The 20,815-nt window shown below is 43.7% G+C and overlaps 1 protein-coding gene across 2 annotated transcripts in view; it reads right to left on the reverse strand.

The window, feature by feature from the left end:
• The window catches only part of ACACA (acetyl-CoA carboxylase alpha), a gene marked incomplete at its 5' end in the record, with an annotated part of 135,274 nt that overhangs the window by 62,482 nt on the left and 51,977 nt on the right, over positions 1 to 20,815 (reverse strand). For both annotated transcript variants that reach the window (XM_082493206.1, XM_082493207.1), the window contains 11 exons: positions 5,160 to 5,306; positions 5,909 to 6,064; positions 8,500 to 8,703; positions 10,496 to 10,651; positions 11,184 to 11,399; positions 12,010 to 12,051; positions 14,864 to 14,908; positions 15,218 to 15,274; positions 17,525 to 17,632; positions 18,972 to 19,068; positions 19,682 to 19,825. In XM_082493206.1, coding sequence (XP_082349332.1) covers positions 5,160 to 5,306; positions 5,909 to 6,064; positions 8,500 to 8,703; positions 10,496 to 10,651; positions 11,184 to 11,399; positions 12,010 to 12,051; positions 14,864 to 14,908; positions 15,218 to 15,274; positions 17,525 to 17,632; positions 18,972 to 19,068; positions 19,682 to 19,825 — 1,372 coding nt within the window. The remainder of the gene's footprint in view (positions 1 to 5,159; positions 5,307 to 5,908; positions 6,065 to 8,499; positions 8,704 to 10,495; positions 10,652 to 11,183; positions 11,400 to 12,009; positions 12,052 to 14,863; positions 14,909 to 15,217; positions 15,275 to 17,524; positions 17,633 to 18,971; positions 19,069 to 19,681; positions 19,826 to 20,815) is intronic.

Here is a 20,815-nt window from a genome sequence, read left to right on the forward strand (position 1 = left end):
TCCTTGTCCTTGAAGATTAGGTGGGTCTTATCAGCGGATGGTGCAGTCCCAGTGCCAGAGGATCACGGTAAATGGTAGTCAAAATACATAAAGTGCTACAGAAAAACATCAGAATGCCCAGCTCGAGAATGACAAGTAATATATTGAGTTCTCCAACAGGCTGAAGGCATTACCTTTTCCCACTAAGATTTCAGCTAATATGCTAATCTTCGGAACAGAGCCATCTTCAATAGGCATTTGAAGAGGATGTCACTACATTACAGGTCACGCCTTCAGCAGAGCTACTGCAACCAACACATTTTTAAATACTGTACGAGTTGCCATATGATTCTGAACTCTAGCCCTCTTCGCTTGTCTGCACTCACACAATTTCTGACTCTTTCAGAGATGTCCCCATCTTAGCGCAGCCACAGAACCGCAGAGCCACATCAGAGGCGTAGATGACAGGCAGGACAGGGACGAGCTGCCGGGGCAAAAGGCTGCCAGAGGACAGCCATCAGCCGCCCCCACATCGTCAAACGGCGGAGCTGCTGCATCCTTTCAATCCCACCCCTCCCGGTATCGGTGTAGACAGTCCCAGTCTCACAGCTCTACCCCACACACCCAATGAAGCTCTTAGCCAGAAGCAACAAAGATTGTGCCACTAAAAAAAAAAAAGGCTTCCACTTAGTTAAAAAGAAATAAATAATCAAATTAGTAGGAATGTTAAAAGTCTTGTGGTATAATCTAGATAAACATCCAGGCAGTGGTATAAATTTTAAATTTTCTTCTTAAAGACATTTTAGAGTAAAATGTAGCTGTTTGTGATCTTACGCAAGTGGATTTTTTTTCTTCCACCTATATAAACTCTGCACATTTCAACAGTCTGTGTCTACCTTAAGAGTCAGACTGGAGTCAGGCTGAGCATCCACCTCTGCTGTTTAGTTCTCGATATACTCACAGTTGTGCATGAAATTATACCCCATTTGTCCCAAAGTCTTTATTCAGTCTTTCCTCAGGAGCACGAGAAGGAAGCTATCGCCTGGTGTTTGATTCCGCTCATAAAATAATGTTTTTTTCACCTCCCTTCTCTACCTGCCGCCTCTGAGAATTATTTACAGACTGTTCTCAACTTTTTAGCACGGCACATTCAGTCTTGTCCGGGGTGTGGGCTTAGTGAAATCCTACAGTGGCAGGCAGAGCTTACCGGATCAGTCCCCCATGTGAGCAGAGGTGTCAAAGCAGCCAGACTAGTAACACAGTACACACCAAAAAAAAAACAACCCATAACCCCAAAAATGAGTAACTAGAGACCAAGACACAGTTCACAAGCCTAACATGAAGGATCCAGAACAGAAACCATCTAGCAGAAAGCTCCAAGCACCGTCCAGGATTCTGCCTGCCGTCCAAAGAAACAGCAGATGCGCTTCAGGAAGAGCTCAGGCTGCGCTGAGCAGACCGGCGAAAGGCCCTTCGTTAGTGATGTCCTCTGCGCCGCACGAGTAGGCGGCGGGGCCAGCAGCACGGCCAGCTCCCTCGCGTGGCCGCGGCAAGGCACAGGACCCTCTGCTTGGAAGGAGCAAGCACTGTCTAGGAATAAACAGCAAGTTGTATTTTCACGGTCCATTAAGTCTTTGGCTTCTTTGTTGAGACTACCAGCAAAGAGATAATTACTGCCAAACGAGGTGGTGGGCTACATGAAGTGGTCGCAAGCTAAGCGGAGAAAAACCTCTCCTATTGTGAAATTTCTTGAGAATTCCCATGTCACAGGTTTTCCTGAAAACACAGACAGGTTAGCCAGGTTAGCCCAGAACGCCGCTTGCAAACTCTGCGAGGAAGGGAGAACCCCAGCTCCCAGCTCCTGCTCTGCCCCGTGTTCGAGCGGGGATGGCAACTTCGGTCGTTGACATCCAGCGGAACACGCTGACCACAAATCTCCCGGATTTTATGCTGGTTTCTCAATTTCACCTGCCAGCTAAAACAATTAGGGCACTCAGCCCAGCTGAATGGTTTAAGAGGAAGAGTGTCTTGACTCCTTTTCACATAGAAAAAATGTAATTGTTCATACTGCGCAGCGCAGCTCCAACAGGAAAGACAAGCCCTACCTCAGACCAGCAGATACCAGGATGGAAAGGCAGTCGCTTCCAGTGGGGAACAGCTGTGTTTGAGTCTCTGAGCTAAAACAAGTGGAACTGTAACAGGAACTTAAACGCACTAAACAGCTGCTATATTTACCGCAGTCAGTTTTCAACAGAAATTTTCTATTTAGTAAAAACCACATGATGTATAATCTCTCAAAGGACTTTGAATTCAGAAAATCAGCAACTTTTGCTGGGGAGGAAAAAAAAACCCAAACCTTTTTAAAAAATCTCATTGACTTGGAAAGTTCCTACCAAGCCCCCCCACCTGTCAGCTCACCGGGGTCTGCACTGGAAACAGCTCAACGCCTCTGCACCGCTGGGGCACAGACTCCATGGCACTGACCACCAAGGGTTACTAACCAAAACCAGGGGAAAGCTCTACAACTTAATACCCAGCACTTGTTCAGCAAGTACAAAGTCAAAGATTCTTAAAACATATTTGCCTGAATTATCCTCATAACACCCCAAAGCAGTCCCACCTTGGTAGGATACGAATGAAGTGAATGAAGCGGTGAAAACACTGACTCAGCCTCCCCTCGGTACTCCTGTCTTGAGGGATCATCTCCCCTTTCATGTGATTTTCAGAGTATATGGGCTTCGGGCATTTCGAAGTCAAATAGATCTATCTGAGGATAAAACTCTTCCTTAAGGAATTCAGAGAAGTTTAGGGAGCTAATGAAATGTGCCATATTTTGAGAATGGTTCACCATTGTATCACACGGAAGTGCAGAACCAATTAATATTTTCTCCTGCTCCTTGTGGCATGTCTCCTCTTCCTATGCAATGCTACCAGCTACTGCCACATAGATGGATTACTCCGAGGATCTTTGCTTCCTGGCAGATAAGATGCTGTATTTCTCTGCCCAGATGCTATGCAGACTGATTCTCAAAAAAAAAAAAAAAAAAAAAAGAAAAAAAGCAGAATGGGTCCACTTCCAGCCTTAACAAAGAAAAGGCTTATGCTCTGAATTTATCTAGCGGCCTGTCTCTTCCTTCTCCACCCCTGCAGCCATCTTCTTTGGAAAGAGAAACTTCAGTCCGCGTTTGTGAAAATTCGTTTCCTCAGCTGAACGGAATTAAAGCATGAAAGCCTAAAGTCAGCTCAGCCAGATAAAGAGTGCAGCAGGGAGGAATGAATCTGCTCGGCAGCTCCTCGGCCCCTGAATGTCACCTGTCCTTCAGACGGCTGCTGGAAATCTCTTCCGCAGATTGTCCGCTCTCACCTGTGAATGAGGGCTATTGTCTGCGGTGGCTATTGGCAACAGAATTCAATACCGGAGCCTCAGACCTCATTCCAGCTGCACATGGTCCTGGGGGGACTCACAGAGGCCGCGCTGGCAGCTCAGCGTTCCTGGCCGGGACCTGCGCGTCCCTCTGGGGAGGGACAGACCGCCCTCGCCCTGACCGCTCGCCGGGCGCCCCGAGACAGCGAGCCCTGGGCTGGGCTTCCACCTCCTCGCCCAGCGCCCTCACCTCACTTCTGAGGGGTGGCTAAAAGGCAGGTTGGGGTCTCCAGGTACTTCCCCAAGAAGCAATCTCCAGCAGCCAGACTGAAAAATGATGGGGGAAACCCCGTATTTTCCCCTTGTTTACCTCTCCAGTGACTCAGCCCCCTGGCGTAACAGCCACAGAAGCAGGGCCTGAACCTGTGCATGAGAACACCACTGTGCGCACCACAGCAGCCACATAATTTCTTTTCAGATTGAGCACGACGACGTCTACCAAGGGTTAAAAAAACTCCTAATTTTTTTTTTTTTTGGTGGTCTTTGGGTACAGAATCTCTTATAATAAGACTATTTGTATTCATACTGGCAGAGTAAACACTACATGTTCATGCCCAGGCAGCTCTGTGCTTGTAATTTCAGCAAGAACAGAGCTACGTCCCTGAGGGACTTTGCTGTTTCCCCAGCCACCATCCACTCAAACGCTGAATGAGAGCAGGGAAAGAGAGAAAGATGATGGCATAAGCCTCCACAGCACCACAGCCTCAGCTTTCACTAAGAATGCAGGGAATAGCTCATTTCAGGCTTAATTATACTAGTTAAAACATTTCTGCTATAGGCCAGCAAAAGACAAGGGCGCAGTGCTCCCATAGTCACCATTTATTGATGAGGTTCAATTTGAAAACATCATATTCAAAACCTTCCCCTGACAAGACACACGCAGTAAATAGTGGCAAAACCCCCTGTTTCCTCTCCTCACTATACTTGATGGTTTTGAACAGAGCTTTTGCAAATCTGAAGTTATATATCTAGTAAAAGGACGGTGCTAGTTCAACGATGCCAAGGAAAAAAAAAAAAAAACGATGCCACCACTTACAACTGTTCAAATTTAAATTCCTGTAGGAACGTTCACTTACTGAATCCCATCTAACCTAGGCAAAAAAAAACCCGAAACACACATCTTCTACTAGTTAGCTGTATTCTCCAGTTATTTCAATGCTGCGCTCTCTGGCTTGCCAATGGAACGACACACCAGCAAAAGCCCTCCGCAGCAGTACAGCCTCCTCCTGCTCGCGCTGCAGGAGTAACTCTATTATCCCCACAGCATTAGCGGGTTGTTAGTCTCAAGCAAATCATTCACTAGAGGGGGATGTTGCACGCACCTCGCCAGTGCGCTCCACAAACACTGCACGCTCAGTATTTAAATGGAAAGCATAAAATGGGGCTTTCATTTTTTAAGCAAATGAAAACATTTCTATTTAGTCTTGTAAAACATATTTTGCTCAAATACAAACCCCGGTTACCTGGAATAGCTGAATGAGCGCTTTTTAATTATGAAGGAAAACCAGCCTAGGCACAGGTTTGAAATGGAATCATCATTTACTATGGAGGTTAAAATACCCATTGTATGGAAGGTATTAATTTTTAATGAAACAAAAATCTCATTTTCAAGAGAGAGATTTCATCTGTGAAAGACTGAATGAATAGATTTTGTGCCTGGCTGGTAAATTTTCATTACAATTGTCAAACCTAGCCCAAAACACAATGTACTGCAGGACACGGAAAGAAAAGTAGCGTTAAAGAAAGCGCAACTTGCCTCATTTCCTCCCGGCAGCCTGTTCATGTGCACGAGCTGGCCCTGATCGTCCAACACCAATTCAGTGTACGTCAGTATGTCAGAAGGCAGCGGTGGGGTTGGCAGGAATGCATGTTCATTCATGGACTCCCAGAGTTTAATCAAAGACTAGAGGATGAAAAGATACATTCTTGTTGAGAACGACATCTGCAAATGTTTTTATTCAATCCACGCTGACTTAATATTCAAGACAGACCACTCTGAAATATCCCTCCTCCCAGTTTGACTGACAATATTCAGTGGATATCGCTTTGGAATTTAAACTAAGGAACACAGTTTCACTCAAAGTAATTCAAATTATAGGATTCAGGATAGAACCCAGCAAATTAGACACACAATCAATTCTGCAACTCATTAACACATTTAATGACATGTGAGTCCTATCCTAGGAACCATCACTCCTGCATCATCCAACCCTCTAGGAAGGTTGGATAACAGGGCAGGAAAACAAAGGAACATAAACAAGAAATGCGCGTCGGTTCACATTTCAGCTTCTACTGTTTGACTTATTAATGCACCTACAGCAGCAGCGTATCAAGAGTCCTAATTTCTGCCAAAGATGACTCAATCCATAGCTGCACAGCCCCTGGGGACCACCATTAGCCACTCCAGGCCACTTGTTTCTCTGACAAACAAGGCTGACAAGTGACAGAAGCGTTCTGCAGGTACAAAAGTTTTAGAACAACCCACCAGGCCTTAAGAACACTCACCTGCCGAAACATCTCAGGAATGTCATAGACATAGGATGTCCCCAAAGACTGTGCCTGGAATCTCTTGGACTGAAGCAGGTCTTTGGTCACGTACGGGGTATTGATCAGCATCCCGTGGAGCGGTCCCTGTTTATCCCCATACGCCTGGAACATAATCTGCAGCACAAAACATGACCAATTACAGTTTTATCCACTCATTTCCACACACCTATCTCATCCAGACTTTACCAAAAATCATCAGATTTTTCCAGACTGATCAGGCTTGCATCTGTTCCCTTACAAATGTGTGAATACTCGCATATCCTGTAGCACCGTGCTCCATCACGCGTTACTACCCTTTGGAGACGGCGCTGGACCATTACTGCAGGGAGCCGGGTATCACTGACTTATTACCATATCACTGCAGAAAGCAAAGTGAACAGAGCCACATCCCCACAGAAGAACGCCTGTGACTTAGATGACTTCACATTCACCAATATTTCCCCTGACACCGTATCTGTGCCGATGGATTGTGATAGCTGGGAGCAGAGAGGAGAACTCCGTTATTTATGTAGTCGGGCAGCGCGGTATCCGTATCTCCGCTGACGGATCATGGAAGCTAGGTCAAGACTTGCATATGTCATTTGGCTTGAAGTTTTGATATTATAAGTTTAAAAGATTTTCCCAGAGTAGCAACATGAATTATCAGCTGCCATGCTTCGCGGCACTATATATTCCACTCAGCCAGGCCTCGGAAGGAAATCTCTTTCAGCTAAGAAACACGAGGAGCGCTGCTTAACCGGGACAACACTGCACAAATGCTGCTTAACAGAAACACGCCGGACAGAAGCAACACGAGCAGGCTGTTTTTAACAGAACAGCGATCAGATCTGATGTTACAAACTGCACATCTTTTTCTAATTGAAGGTGGTTTAATTGAAGAATTCCACTAAAGAGAAAATTCAGCAAGGAAAGCCTATTTTAGTTTTTAGACTAAAACCAGTGGTTCATGCTCTCTTCAGTCTTCACAAATGTTGCTTTGTGAAGTAGCTTCTTCAACGGGGGCAATATTTATTCAGGGTGACAAGCACTTGTGACAGCGCCTGTGTCAGGATCCGTTACTGCACTCGGGGCCCAATTCTCCGTAAATCTCTGGAAAGCTTCAAAGCAGTTCTGTGGGAACTGGGGAGTCTGTACTGAGCATCGCCACTCATTATCAAAGCAACTGGGAAATGAGAGATCAGGGTCATTCTCTCATGATGAATCTATTTTTCCATTCTTCAGAAGTCATAAAAGCGCCCAGCACCCACCACATCAGTAATGTTTGAATTCTTTTAAATGAATTCTTTAAGTTCTGAAAACACAGGAAAAAATACACAGATCTGACCCCGTCCTATAAATATCTGTCACAAGGGGGAAGATTCACCAAAGTTTCTCACAAAGTTTGAAAGTATTGGGTTTTTTTAAGACCAACCTTCCTCCCAGCTACTCAAAGAGTTAACTGAAATAACTGCTATCAGTACACCTTTTTAAAAGAACTGGTTTAATATCGGGGGTGGTGGTGGTGGTGGTATCAAATTAAAAAATCAAATATTGGAAAGTCGCTACAAGCTGTACACACACATGCGCATTCTCTTAGCTTTAAAAACATAAAGCCCATCAGAGCCGGAGTTTAGGAGGAAAGGTGACCTTCACAAATGACTAACAAAACTCCAGCGCTAAGCTCAGCTGCTGGAGATTATTAAAACGTCCTTTTCTTTCCTCATCTCCACTCAACGGCAGAAATGAAGTAAAACATGCAGACACTATCTGTTCCAGGATCTCCAGAACCGGACGGACTGTATGGCCTTGCAGGTTGCTGGAAAAATTTAAATGGAGAAGAGGGGGAGAAAAGGTGACTCAGCACTTCGTGTGCAACATTAACGGTGCCCGAGTGATTTATTCTGCTGCTACCACTGCATGGCAGAGAGATTATTACGGAGGGAGATGTAAACATTTCTGTATTTAAATACTTTTCATGCATCCTACGCTCCATGTATTTTAGCGTATGTAGGTATTTCAGTTAACCACGCTATTCCTATGCCATGAAAAGAAGAAATACCAGAATAGCCACGGCCATTACAAAAGAGCCCATTACGCTTCATAAAAATGATATAAAAGCACCTTCAATAATTTTATATCATCCTACCCCGGTCATTCCCTATATCTTTAGAATGTAAAAGACAAGTTCACAGATTTTCTCTATCTACTCAGGGAAACCTATAATTAATAATATTTTTTATTACGACCTACAGGATGAGCACCAACAGTGATTACTTTTCTACGACTTCTTTGAGCACTCTGCCACAGAGGAAAACAGATGTATAAATGACCGAAGGTACGTACAAAACAATTAGAAGATATGCACTTCCACACAACTGATTACATTTTGCACACCTACAAGCCTATAGCCAGATTATTTTATGATAATACATTCTTCTTCCTTTGGCAAAGTTGAATGGCAATTTAGTATTACCTGAAAACACTGCAAACCACAGCAAAGCTTAATGAAGTAGACTGTTTTCCTCCCAAATAATTTGCTCATCAAACCACGGAGTCATATGGAACCGTACCTGCCCTGTTCTGGAGTCCGTCACTTCTTTGTACAGGCTGATGTCCAAGTAGTAGCCCGACTCGTTGGTCAAGAAGAGACGAATGGGAATTGCCTTCCCAGTCGGCGTCAAACGAATGTTGATCTTTAGCTCAGCCTGGAGGACGCGGAGTTTCCACAGGCGACTCCCGTAGCGCATCACCATGCTCCGCACAGATTCTTCGATCTTAAAACACACAAGAAGAATTGCCCTCACCTTTCTGGCCACCTCCACCCCTCTGTCACTGCTCCGTCCCACTGCTGTAAGGTCCGGCGCAAAGGGGCAGCCCAGCGCGCAGGGGAGCGCCGCAGCAGAGGGGAGAAGGCAGCACCAAACAGCAGCACGTGCCCGGTGCTGCCACGGGACCTCGGTGGCACAGCCGTTCTCCTAAGGAGCCTTGAGACAGGCAGGAACCAAACTCAACCAGGGGACTACTGAGGTAGAGGGACAGCGCCGGATTCGCATCCCTTTTTCCTCCCAGCACGTCACACCCCAGCCAAGCACAGCGTGCCCACGGCTTCCCCTTCTTTCCCCCTTCTCACAGCTGAGAACTACAAAACGCAGGAAAGTGAAACCCCTGACAAACAGTTATGTAGCACTTATATGCACAATAATCATGTTTCACCGCACACGCGGTACGGTGCTTTAAATCAACAAAGCAATTACCACTTGGAGCTCGGCCTTCTGGTGTTCTATTAAACTTTATAATATACTACTGTTGGCAAATAGCGCATATTAAAAGAAGGCAATTTATAGGCTGGTTTTAACAGTCTTTCAAGAAGTAAAAAGTCTCTTTTGCACAGCAGCTCAGGAAAAAGTCATGGGACACATCTGAGGGCAGAGTGACTTCCCCTGCACATCCCAGCTTCTGCTCAATTTCCTGGGAACTAAAGATTTCGGATGCGCTGAGAGAAGATTTATTCCAAAGCGATTTAAGCCACCAATTTTTAATCATTATTTAAAAGTCAGCAAGCAAGAGATAGTTATTTTGATAACCAATTCATCTTTTTAAACTTTCAGTTATTCTCATAAGGAAAGGTCAGCTCTCATCTTTCGGTAACCATGAACAGAATGTTGATTTCCAACTAAATGCAGCCTTTACAGTTTATCTGGGACTTTCTTTGTGGTGGTTCTGCTAACCAGAAACATGCTTTATGCCTAAACACTTTCATTTATGCATCTACAAAGCTTAATGTTGATCTCTGTGCTTTTGTATCAGAGAATGAAAATGAGGCATTTCTTTTTGTAGCTAAATTTACAAATTCTTTTTAAGTTCATTATTTGTCTCACGTTTTATTTGGATAGAATCTGGACTTTCGTAACAAACAGAAGCGCATTTAAAGCTATTTCCTTATTAAAATTGTTTATCTCAAACACACAATGAACAAATAAGTTTAGTTTCAAATACAAAACACATTTTTAATAAACTGTCCCTTAGTTTACACAGAGGAAGTGAGCTGCATTGCCTGAAGGACAGCGTTACCCCACTAAAAATATGAGCTCTGCTAGTTCCGAAATCTTACATTTAATATTTATTCATAGATTGGAAAAAAACCCAAAGCTTGCTTTCTTCCTCACTGCCAAAGAGGTTCCCCAATGTTCTCCTTAACTAGCTAAAATAAAAAGTATTCTCTCTGCTTTTGAAGAGAAGTTGGTTTAGCAGCTCAACAAGCGATCTTTCGTTAGAGACATCCATTAATTATGCGACTCCACTTTCTTTACTGAAAAGCAAAACTCCAGTATTTATATAGCAACTTAACTGCCCATCACGTTACCGCTTCTAATACTGGTCCCCAGTTCTTACACTTTCTGTTATAAAATGGCTGGTAGAGACTGCACGTCATTCACCAAATGGTTTTAAAATGTATTCAATCAATAGGTGCCCTTACATAGCATAAAAAGACAAGAAAAGACCATTTAATTCTGGTGAGACAAGCCCAAGGGAAAAAACAGTTCAGAGCTGGAGAAGAGACCATACCTTAGATGGGTCCATGATGACAGTAGGCACGAAATTTAAGAAGATGTGATTGCAGTCAGTGCGTACGTTGGTATTATTAAATGCCACCTCCAACTCATCCATGGCTTCCAAAAGTAATCGCTCTCCCTCATTTTGCAGATACTCAAAGGAGGCTTCCTGCCAGACATCGTCAACAAATAATTCACTTTTTACTCAAAAATCACAGCCCAAGAATACAGCGTTTGAAAAACTACAGAAGGACTTGACTGACAAAATAGGTTACATCCGTTTCAGCAGGATATGCAACCCCGCAACAGATCCCTCGCCATCACAGAGCCAGTACTCCCACTGCCTGCGCTCACATAACCGGCTGGCTCGTGCCCTCGTTCAGGTCAGCATAAACCCAAAACCAGACAGGGCAAACCACTACTGCAGCAATGCAGGAGAAACACAGAGAAACAACTATTGCCTCAAAATGCAAGGACTTCTGACTGTCCCCGTGGGCCACAGGAAACTCTCCGTGAAGCCCAGGAATAGCAGGGCTTTGAAGACATGCTTCTCAGAGCCAACACCAGCAAAGCGTCGAGTGTAGAGCGCACATCCACAGTACTCGATACAGGTAATGTGTTTGCTTGCAGGTTCCTAGAACGACTTAGAGCGTTTCATACACTGTCTTGGAAAGAGACCTTGCACGGGTGACAAAACTCACCTTGGTAACCAGATCTGAATGCCTTATAATAGCCCTCACGAAGAACCTGTAGTCCGTCACTTCTGTTCCCACTTCAACTTTAGCTGCTCCCAGGTAGAGATGCATTTTGTGATTAGCACACGGAATGGCAGTGAGATCGAAGTTTCGCATTCGGTTCAACTCTAGCTGAAAAGCCAGAGCTGGCTCCAGATGACGGTAGATCCTATCTTCCTCAAACTGGAGGCACCCGGCATCACACAGGTAGAAAAGGGCGTAAAAGAGGAGGGTGGGTTAAGAAGCTGAAACGCCAAGGATGGGAAGAACTAGACAATACCCATTATGAAAATCCATATTTAATTAAAAAGCTAAATATACAAACGAATCCAACCCTGAGTTTTCCATCTGATGCAGTCATTAGCACTAAGAGATGCATTGAAATTGTTGAAATACTGAGAGTAGAAGCCAAATTGCAAGACAGCGAGTTCCCAAGCTCACCCTCACCCCCAAACACTTTTTTTTGCAGAAACCAAAATGTTTGCTGTTGAATCATTGTACTGCTTCCAACACTCCCTTGTTATGCTGCGACTAAAATCCACAGAAACAGAAGCTTTAGGTCAGGCATCCGTATGTGTGAATTTTTATGCCCAGATATCAGAGACTCATCATTGTTACTGACATCAGTCGCTGTGTGTGCGGACGACTGGCCTGGCGAGGGAGGAGAAAACACGGCGCCAGGAGTGAAACTGGGCTGAAGTAGCACCCACCCTCTTAGACTGGCAAAAAGCAGCTACGTGAAAGAAGGGTAAAGCCAACACTTAGAGAAAAGTATTAAGAATATGCAACTCACCTTATCCCGGGCACGGAACGTGAAGAACTTTGGAAATTCCCTCTGTTTGAAAATAAAAACAATGATGTTAGCCCTCCAGAAGTGAGGCACTTGATCTACCCCGAGATCGCTCCCAGGTCAGACCTGGAGTAGCACCACAGCAGAGGAGATGACAGAAGTTGTTACAAGCTACTTTTTCAACATCACAAAGGTTGGGCGGAAAATCAAGTTACCCTCAACAAGGCAGCAGAGGTAGTTTAAACCTATCTTCACTGCTAACACAACAGAGGCTACTTGATTGGCTTTTGATTATTATTATCAACAATTAACAGACAATAACATGGAACTGTCCAGACAGCAGTGGGAAACTTCTAGTTTTATTACGATTACTGTGGAAATGTTTGGGAGCCATACAATGATATTAACACTCCATTATGTAAGGAGATGTACACAAAACAATGATCTGTATTCTATAGCTCTCTTCATACTATTACTGCTAGAAATACCCTCTTCCCAAGGAAAACAACGAATTGTAAGCAAATAACTTTAACCTCATGTATTAAATAGTACTCTACAAAAATCCCCCAAATATGATTCGGTTTCCCTGTTATTCTACTGCACAGATAAAACACAGCAAATTTGAAGGGCTTTGCAGTTTTGTGGCGTATTGCACATGTCTAGAAGAGAAGAGAAAGACTGGACAGCAGCCTTCTACCTATCCCTCCAGTTCCATCCAAGTAAAGCCATCCAATTTCTTTGGAATTACACTCTTACTGGGTGGAGGAACTTTTGTGAATGCTTTGCACCAATATGAGAACACCAGCCACTTAGGCTAAGGGTGGCCTGAGAGTGTGCACAACTCTCCAGAACTGTCTGAGGAAGAAAGAAGGAATGTGACCTGGAGCCACTGAATTTCTGAATCACCTTTCCCTGCCAATTAAAGGTGTGCAGCCCCAGCTTGACTGAGCGCACCAGCACATGGTGACAGAGTATAAGGCTCCACTTAAAAGCAACACAGCTTTTAAGGCTAGAAGTAATCTTCGAGCTAGTGACATTCCTTACCTCCTATAAAAAACAGTCTCCAGAACTTCACCTGATGACTCTCAGTTGAGCAAAACAATGCCTGGAGCGTGTCTTCCAGACTAGGCAGTGGTACAAGAAATCCTGCCTGAAAATTCGGGTGATGGGCACATCAGGTGAGCCTACGAGCATCAACTATACTCCAAGAAAACAACCACTTCCACTTTTCCTCACTTCTCTTCCAAATCCCTCCTACCTGTCCTCCTCCACACGCTGCCAATTTCTCCTATCATCATCCACGCTCATTCTATCACTAATGTAATTGCTTTTAAGGCATTTGACTGGTGTTGTGGGCAAATATAATAATTAGATGTGCACACACACAAAAATTCTCAGTGCTCTGGTACCAAAATCCAAAAGAGTGCTCCATTTCCTAGGCAGAAGAATTATACCCCCGCTGTGTTCTAATCAACCAACCATCATCAAGACAATCAAAATAATTTGCCTAAATTAGCCAATCAAGACACCCTGCAAACCGCAGAATGTGAAAAGCTGCAACAGAAATCATCATAGTTGATTATTATACTAATAATCACGTTAAAAACCTAATGAGATGAGGAAATTGGAAGCTTGCTGGAGCAACTCTCTATTACCTCAACATGCTGGGAACTAATTATATAGACTGTAATTAAAACAAAAACAAACCCAAGCCCAGGCCCTGGCTAACTTAATAGTTGGTCCAGTAACAAATGGAATAGAATAGGAGACAGTAATAAAGACTGACACTCACAGAAGATCCCAGAGGTACTCTGCAAACTTTGCAAACAGCTGACGTACCACACTGCCTCCTCTGGCTCCGGAGCGAGGAGCATCCTAACGGTCCATCACTCCAAACGGCAGCTCAGGGAAAACTTTTGGTGATGACTCCTTTTGTTCTTTGCCTCTTTTCTGGCCACTGACGCATACTGCAGTGCTTATTCATAGACTCTTATTTTTCATTCCCCAAATATCAAGTCAGTTCTCTAAAACTTCCTTTTTCAAAATCTAAAGTGTGGACCTCCTTGCTTAAGGTCCCAACACCTCCCCCAAGAGTCCAGTTTCCTACATAAGCCATTGATAGATACGTCTGTACCTGCACTGTGGGCAGAGATTCCCATGTGTTGATACCCACATTTGTTCAAATACTATTTTTGCTGATCCATAACCTAGTTTTCCTTTCATGAAGCTTGCTAAACCAGCTATGTTGAGCACAGGACAAATTTCTTGCACTTTCAAGACTCCTAATAACTTCCAGAGTTGTAAAGTAGATACACAAGGGATAAAAATCTGGTTTATGCCTTACATTGCCAACCTTGAAAACAGGGCGAAACCAGCCCTCACTGATGCCCAAGCCCCAGGAGAGAAGTAATTCTTAGCAGTAAGAGCATCAAATGATTTCCACCTCACTAAGCCATTACGCGAAATTCAGGAAGTCACTTCAACTACTCCTCTAAGTTATTTTAAAATCAGTAAGAAGCCTAAAGCAATCACCACACTACATAAGAAATATGAACATTTAATTGTATAATTACATTTTGGGATACAAAACAATACTGAAACGAACAAGACCTTTATCAATGTGGCAGTCGTGAGTTCAGCCAGGTAACAAGAGAGACTTTAGCATGTGAGTGGCCCCACTGAGTGCAACGGGCCCACTCCTGTATTTGAAGTTAGATTTTTGTTTAAATGCTTCGCTCCGACACCAATGTTGGCATTAAATGCCTGACTAAGAACCAAATGAGAAGTCTGGAGTCACTTACGTGTCTCCTGGCCTCAGGTCAAGAATACCACCACGTTCTAGGCCCTTTTTACTTACATGAAATCTCTGATCCACCTCATAGTTGACCTGTTTCCTGAAGTCCTTACAAACGAAACGTACAAACACAGGAAGACAAGAAAAAAAAAGCAGAAGAAAGCTAGCAATTAGGATGAAAATCAAAAAATAATTAATTCAAGAATACAAGAGGTGCCAAGATTGTTTACAATTGTAAATTAATTTTCTTAAGCAAATTCATCACAACCATCTCAAATTTTAGAGAACAAAAACAGTGAAGAGAGAACTAAATATAGCTAATACAGCATTTAATTTGGGAAAAAACACATCAAATGTCAATGCTTTTATGAGCTAGAAACCAAGAAGTTCTGAGCAGCGTGAGAGATACCAAAATACCTTTTGTGCTACAAGGAAAGTCAGCCTCCGAATCCCATGTTCAATCAGGACTGATTTCTGCAAAAAGGCAAGGATGGCATCAGGTGAGCAGATTATCAGAAAAAGAACACATCAAAAACACGTGAACGTCTTCTATGAACTGAAAAAGCTCTACAGATCCTCCTGCATTTACACTCTAAGTTCCTAGTCCACTTCAGTCTACTCATAGCTAAGATTTCCCATCTGATGATCGTCTAGTAGCACACAAGCAAATCCATTTAATCTGAAGAGGTAAGGAACCAAATCACGAGAACACGGTACTGCAGCTGAGCCTTGCTAACAGGCAAAGCAGAAGAGTCATCGACGAGCCTGGCAGGATGGAGTCTTGTTCATCTGCCAAAGGTAGTTGGTCTTTTTTGCGAAGATTCTTTTTTGGAGGGAGCACAGCGTAGACATGGTAAGGCCATGGAAAATGATGGAAAATGAGTTTTAAAGGAACTGACCCAAAGACACACGCAGCACTTACTTGATTTTGGCACAATAAGCACACAGACAACCCCCACCAAAGGACAGATGTGTCAATAATGCAAAGGTTATTAATGATACACGTTACTTGGTTTTTTCAAACAGATGAGAGAATATCCACTCTGGTCACTTCTTTATCAAATTCTACTAAGCCACATTTCAAAATTAGTATTTGCCACACCACTGATCTTTTAAGCGTTTAAGATCTCCTTTTTCTACAACTTTTTCCTTTCTCCTCCTTTTTCCAATTTAAAAGCAAAGGAAAAAAAAAAAAAAAGAACAACAAAAAAAGAAACGAGAACTCAGCTAGACCAGGAACAAAACAACCCCTTTCGGCAGAGCCTGAAATGTTTTACTAAGGTTAAGCCCTTCGAAAATGAGCATCAGTGACTATATTCATGGCAAGAGGAAGAAAATAACTTTAATAATGCCATGATTTAAAAAGCAAAAATTGTTATTGCTTTTAAAATTCCACAAGTGGCAGACAATAACAGCATAGCAACAGGATTCTGATTACATCGTAATAATGTGGGTCTCACAGCAAGTCCACAGCTATTACAGAGCGATTAGCCATCAGCACCTGGAGAAACTCCATTTACACTGACTGCCTCAATCTCCTCCACAAGTCATTTACAAGTATATGATCCTAATTTCTATTAAAAAAACCACACACAACATGCTGGGACTAGAAGATTATTTGGACAATTTGGATCAACCTATTTGATAGTTTAATGTGTTTTGGAATTTTTTTTTTATTTCTCTCCTTTTATCCCCTCCCATAAAACGCCTGGAGCATGATCAAGCAGATGAAAGGCAGACTAGTTTTAATTTTTATATTTGATCATTTTCTTTGCTTAAAGCGACGGGAAGCTGCTGAGGTGGTTGTCCTGGTTTGAGGTGGATACCAGCCCCATTTTGGAACCCCTCATTTCTGCAGAATGTATTACCGCCTCCCACACTGGAAAGAGAAGTTGGAAACTACCGGCTCAGTATTGCCACAGTCACTGCGGGTACCAGGGATGCTGCAGAGTCCCAGTGCCTGATGGGCTACTCACGCCCACCAGCCCGCTGTGGAGCTCTCCGCACCACCCAGAAAAGCAAGTGCAGGCAGACACCAGAGGGCACAGTGGACACGAGGAGGCTTTCCCCAACCCATCCTCTCTCACCAGTGACCACAGAACTAACACTTGGTACTCTAAAGCATAGCCCATACTTATTACGGAGCAACAGAACATACCAAATCAATTCCACCTCGGGCCAGAAATATCACACAAGGTGGGGTGGATGCTCCAGCATGCCAATGATGAGAACAGATTTTAATTGCATTAGGAGCATCGTGATACAGAAGATATAGGCCACTTTAATGTCACTTTCTATGCCTCTGTTACTCATATAACAACCGGATAACAACAATTTCCCGACTCTATTCGCATTACCACCAGAGAGAGGGATACAGCACATTTTTTCAGAGCACCTAGAGATAGATACTGAAGACTGACCTGAGGCATTTAAAACCTTAAAGGTCTTTTATCCTATCCAATATTTAAGGGAAGAAATCCTGACCTGACGGATTAGAATGCACTCCAAAGAGAAACAATAACCCGGAGGCTTCAGAAAGGTGCAGCTACGTCCAAAGAAAGTGGTAAGGTTTTAGGTAGGATAAATTAAGGATGTAACTGTTGCATTTATTTGTTTTGAAACAAACAAACAAAAACCTGAGGAACGCACTGACTTTTCCCCAAAGCAGACAGAACTGCCCTGGCACAATCACACAGTTCCGGAGAGAGAATCACGGCAACTTACCTTGCTTTGCGTGAACTCTCTGAACATGGCTGCCAGCCCATCGTCATCAACGTCACTGTCTGTTTTAATAGCAACATTAAGAATGTGAATGGGCTCCTCGCGGGCAGTCTGTAATTTAAAGAGAATATTCCCCATAAATAAATAGTTAAGAATTTAACACCTGTAAGTTCTCAAAAGAGGCTCCCTAAATTCAACACTACAACACAGATGCCCTAGTGAAAAATTATGTCAGCAGAGCACGCTGTAAACCACGGCAAACTAGGAGGGAAGCCCTCGACCAAGCAGCCTCACAAACTTGCAGTTCCACAGAAGCAAGAGTTAATGTGCACAAACAGCAAACAGGAGCTTCATTTGGAGAATCCAATTCTGGCAGTCACATCTGACTCGGCTAACTGAAGTGTGCTTCATTTGGATGCAGAAAGAATGCAGGGTCAGGTCCTCTCTTTACGAGATGCAGTACAGGCAGGACATTAGAGGACTTTGACATCAAGAAAGGTAATGAAGTTAAGTAAATTCAAAGTGTAGGAGCAAAACAATGCGTGTTTTCGTATCTACAACAAAATGAAATAATGTGTAAGCTTCAATTACATTAGAGCTCTGAGAAATGACAAATTTAGCATTTAAGAGCCTGCGGTTAACTGTGAAAAACTGAGTACGAACAGGAAATTATCTTTTGTGAGGTGAGGGGGAGGTAAAGAGAGATCTGAGGACATTAAGGTTGACGGTAATATCGTGGAACATGGCACAGTACTTACACACATCGAGATCAATGGATCAGTTTAAAATCAAGCCCTGTTCTGGCCACAGACTGTACTGCAACAGCTTCCCACTGCTGGGGGCAGGACAGAGCAGCGCGGCAGCTACCTATGTCTATGGGAAACTGCTCTTCTGTCACTAAGGAGCATAAACCAGCTGCTGCCTCTGCACCCGTTCTCCACATCACTGCAAAAATTGAGGGGTTCCTCACATCTTTTCCTCCTAAAAACAGTTCTAAGAGGTAGAACAGAGGGAAGAATCAGAATGGAATGTGACTAGGAAGGGTGTAAGAGAAAATAAGGCAAGTTAGGCTTAAGGTAAAGGCAGTCGCATATGCAGGTGAACACCCTGATGCACAGAGAAGGTCTAAAAACTTAACCACGGGTGTAAACTCTCAGTGACGCTGCTGTGGATCCAGTAATTCCGCTGAAGTGAAAAGCTACAAGCTAAATTTACATGGAGAGTAAGAGACTTAGCCGTGGTTTGAGAACGAAGTCAGAAAATGGCCACCTACTTTGAATCACCTGCTGTGGAACAAGCAAACAAATCACATACATAAATACATAAAGCTCTTAACTCCAGTTTCCAGCACTCCAACTAGTGAAAAGTATCTAGCCTGCAGTCACTGCTGCGTTCTGCATGCCTTCTATTTCCAACCTGAGAGCAATCTCAAGAGAAAAAACTACTGTACCTTGTCTTCATCATACAAGGAAGCATGGCCAGCTTCAGGGAAGGTTGGGCTCTGGGGAGGAGAGTCGCAGAAGCAACCCATCACTTCATCAAAGATTCTGAAATACACCAGAGAAGTATTAGTCATCAACACGCTGCTGCCAGCCCACTGCAAGCACACAGCACGAAAATCCACAAATCACGTTGCTAAGGAGGGGAGGGCGAGAAAAGCACGCCTTCCCTTTGCAGGTCTGAAACTCAAACAGAGGAGGCAATACCTTCTCCACCCCCAAATCAAAGCAGAGCCTGGGTCTTCCAGCATTTGGCAGAGACCTTATGCAGGCCCTCTCGACTGCTATGGGCTCTGCTGGGGGTTTTTTGCCCACCCCTAGAAGGCTGAAAGCATAAAAAAAACATCCTCCCACGGACATAGGCATGAACAAGAGCATTAGAAGAAATTAGCACATTGCAAATGATCTCCAATCAGCAGAAATTCAAGATGCTGATCCTTCTGGCTGCAAACTGCTCTTACAGCAGTCTGAAACTTTCTGTCGTCTCAAGGAGACAGACAAAGGGATCCAAAAGAACATCCACCTGAACTCCAGAAACTTAGCAAACGGGCTCAGGACCAGTTTAAATCTGACTCTAGACAAGGCAAAGACTTTGTCCGGTTCCATTTGGGCCCACCTAGGAAGCTGGCAATACAAACAATCGTCACCCTTCCCCACATACCTGACGAAATCTTCAAACGTGCGGAAGGAGACCATTCCACCCATCCGCTGGCACGGTGGAGTGAAAGAATTGTCTAGCAGCACATCACTCACGCTAGCTACATGGACCATCCCGTAGTGATTGAGGTTGGAAGAGAAGGACATTCTAAACGGCAATTCAATAAGATCTCAGTTAGTAGGGACAAGGGAGAGAAGAATATCACTGGAAAAAGATTTGTGCGTGTGCGTATGCTTTGACCGCTTGAAGCGTGGCTGTTTATCCAGTATAAGTGTTGCAGGGTTTGTTAGATTCTTCAGCACGCCAGACCTGCTGTGCTGTTTTCTGCAGAGTCCCTGCAACGCTGGCATGCCTCTGGTGCCATTAATGCCCTTACCTGGACATTGTCCCAGTGTACAGGAACAGTTAAAAGAGTTAGGAAATAATGTTATAACCCTTTAAAACAAGTATTTCCTAAGGGGTTTCTTGAGATGACAGGTGAATTACGACTATGCAAAGCTGAATGTATTTTTCCTCCTGTATGCGTGTTTTGCTTTACAGGTGGAAACTGAGATAAACAACAATAATTGTAAGCTTTGACATTTTAAAGATTTAGTAATTTTTTACAAATTAAGTTGAAATGTACCAAGCTATATTAAGTTATTGCTTCCACGATTTTTCTGGTCATACTATAATTTATGCTCCTCAAATGCAGTGTGGTACAGTGACCTCTCTAAAACCCTACACTGGAAAGGGGGTTTTCTATAGTCTTACACTCTTATTCCGACCCTAAATGGAGTCCTATTCCAGCGCCTTCCACTGTAACTGCTGACCAAATTAATGTGCTTCTTCATCTAACTTAATCCATACTTTAGAAACATTGCAACTCCCTCTACTCATTTATTTTGCTCAATTTTGATTGCTCAAAGGTGGCAGCTGCTACATACAAGCAGTTGGCCACACGGAGCAAGGAAGGCAGAGCTCCAGACACTGACACTGTCGCACTCCTGCCTGATGGCTGCTGTTCAAGCCCTGGGACACCCTGCAGTACACGCATCACTCATACAGGACCAGTTCCTTATTTAAGCGAAGAGGACTGGAACGGCTTTACACAAGCTCAGAGGAAGGCACTGAGTAAGAGTCTTCTATTTAAAGCAG

This window comes from Vanellus vanellus, assembly GCF_965231255.1.
Source record: "Vanellus vanellus genome assembly, chromosome: 19".
Classification (NCBI taxonomy): Eukaryota; Metazoa; Chordata; class Aves; order Charadriiformes; family Charadriidae; genus Vanellus; species Vanellus vanellus.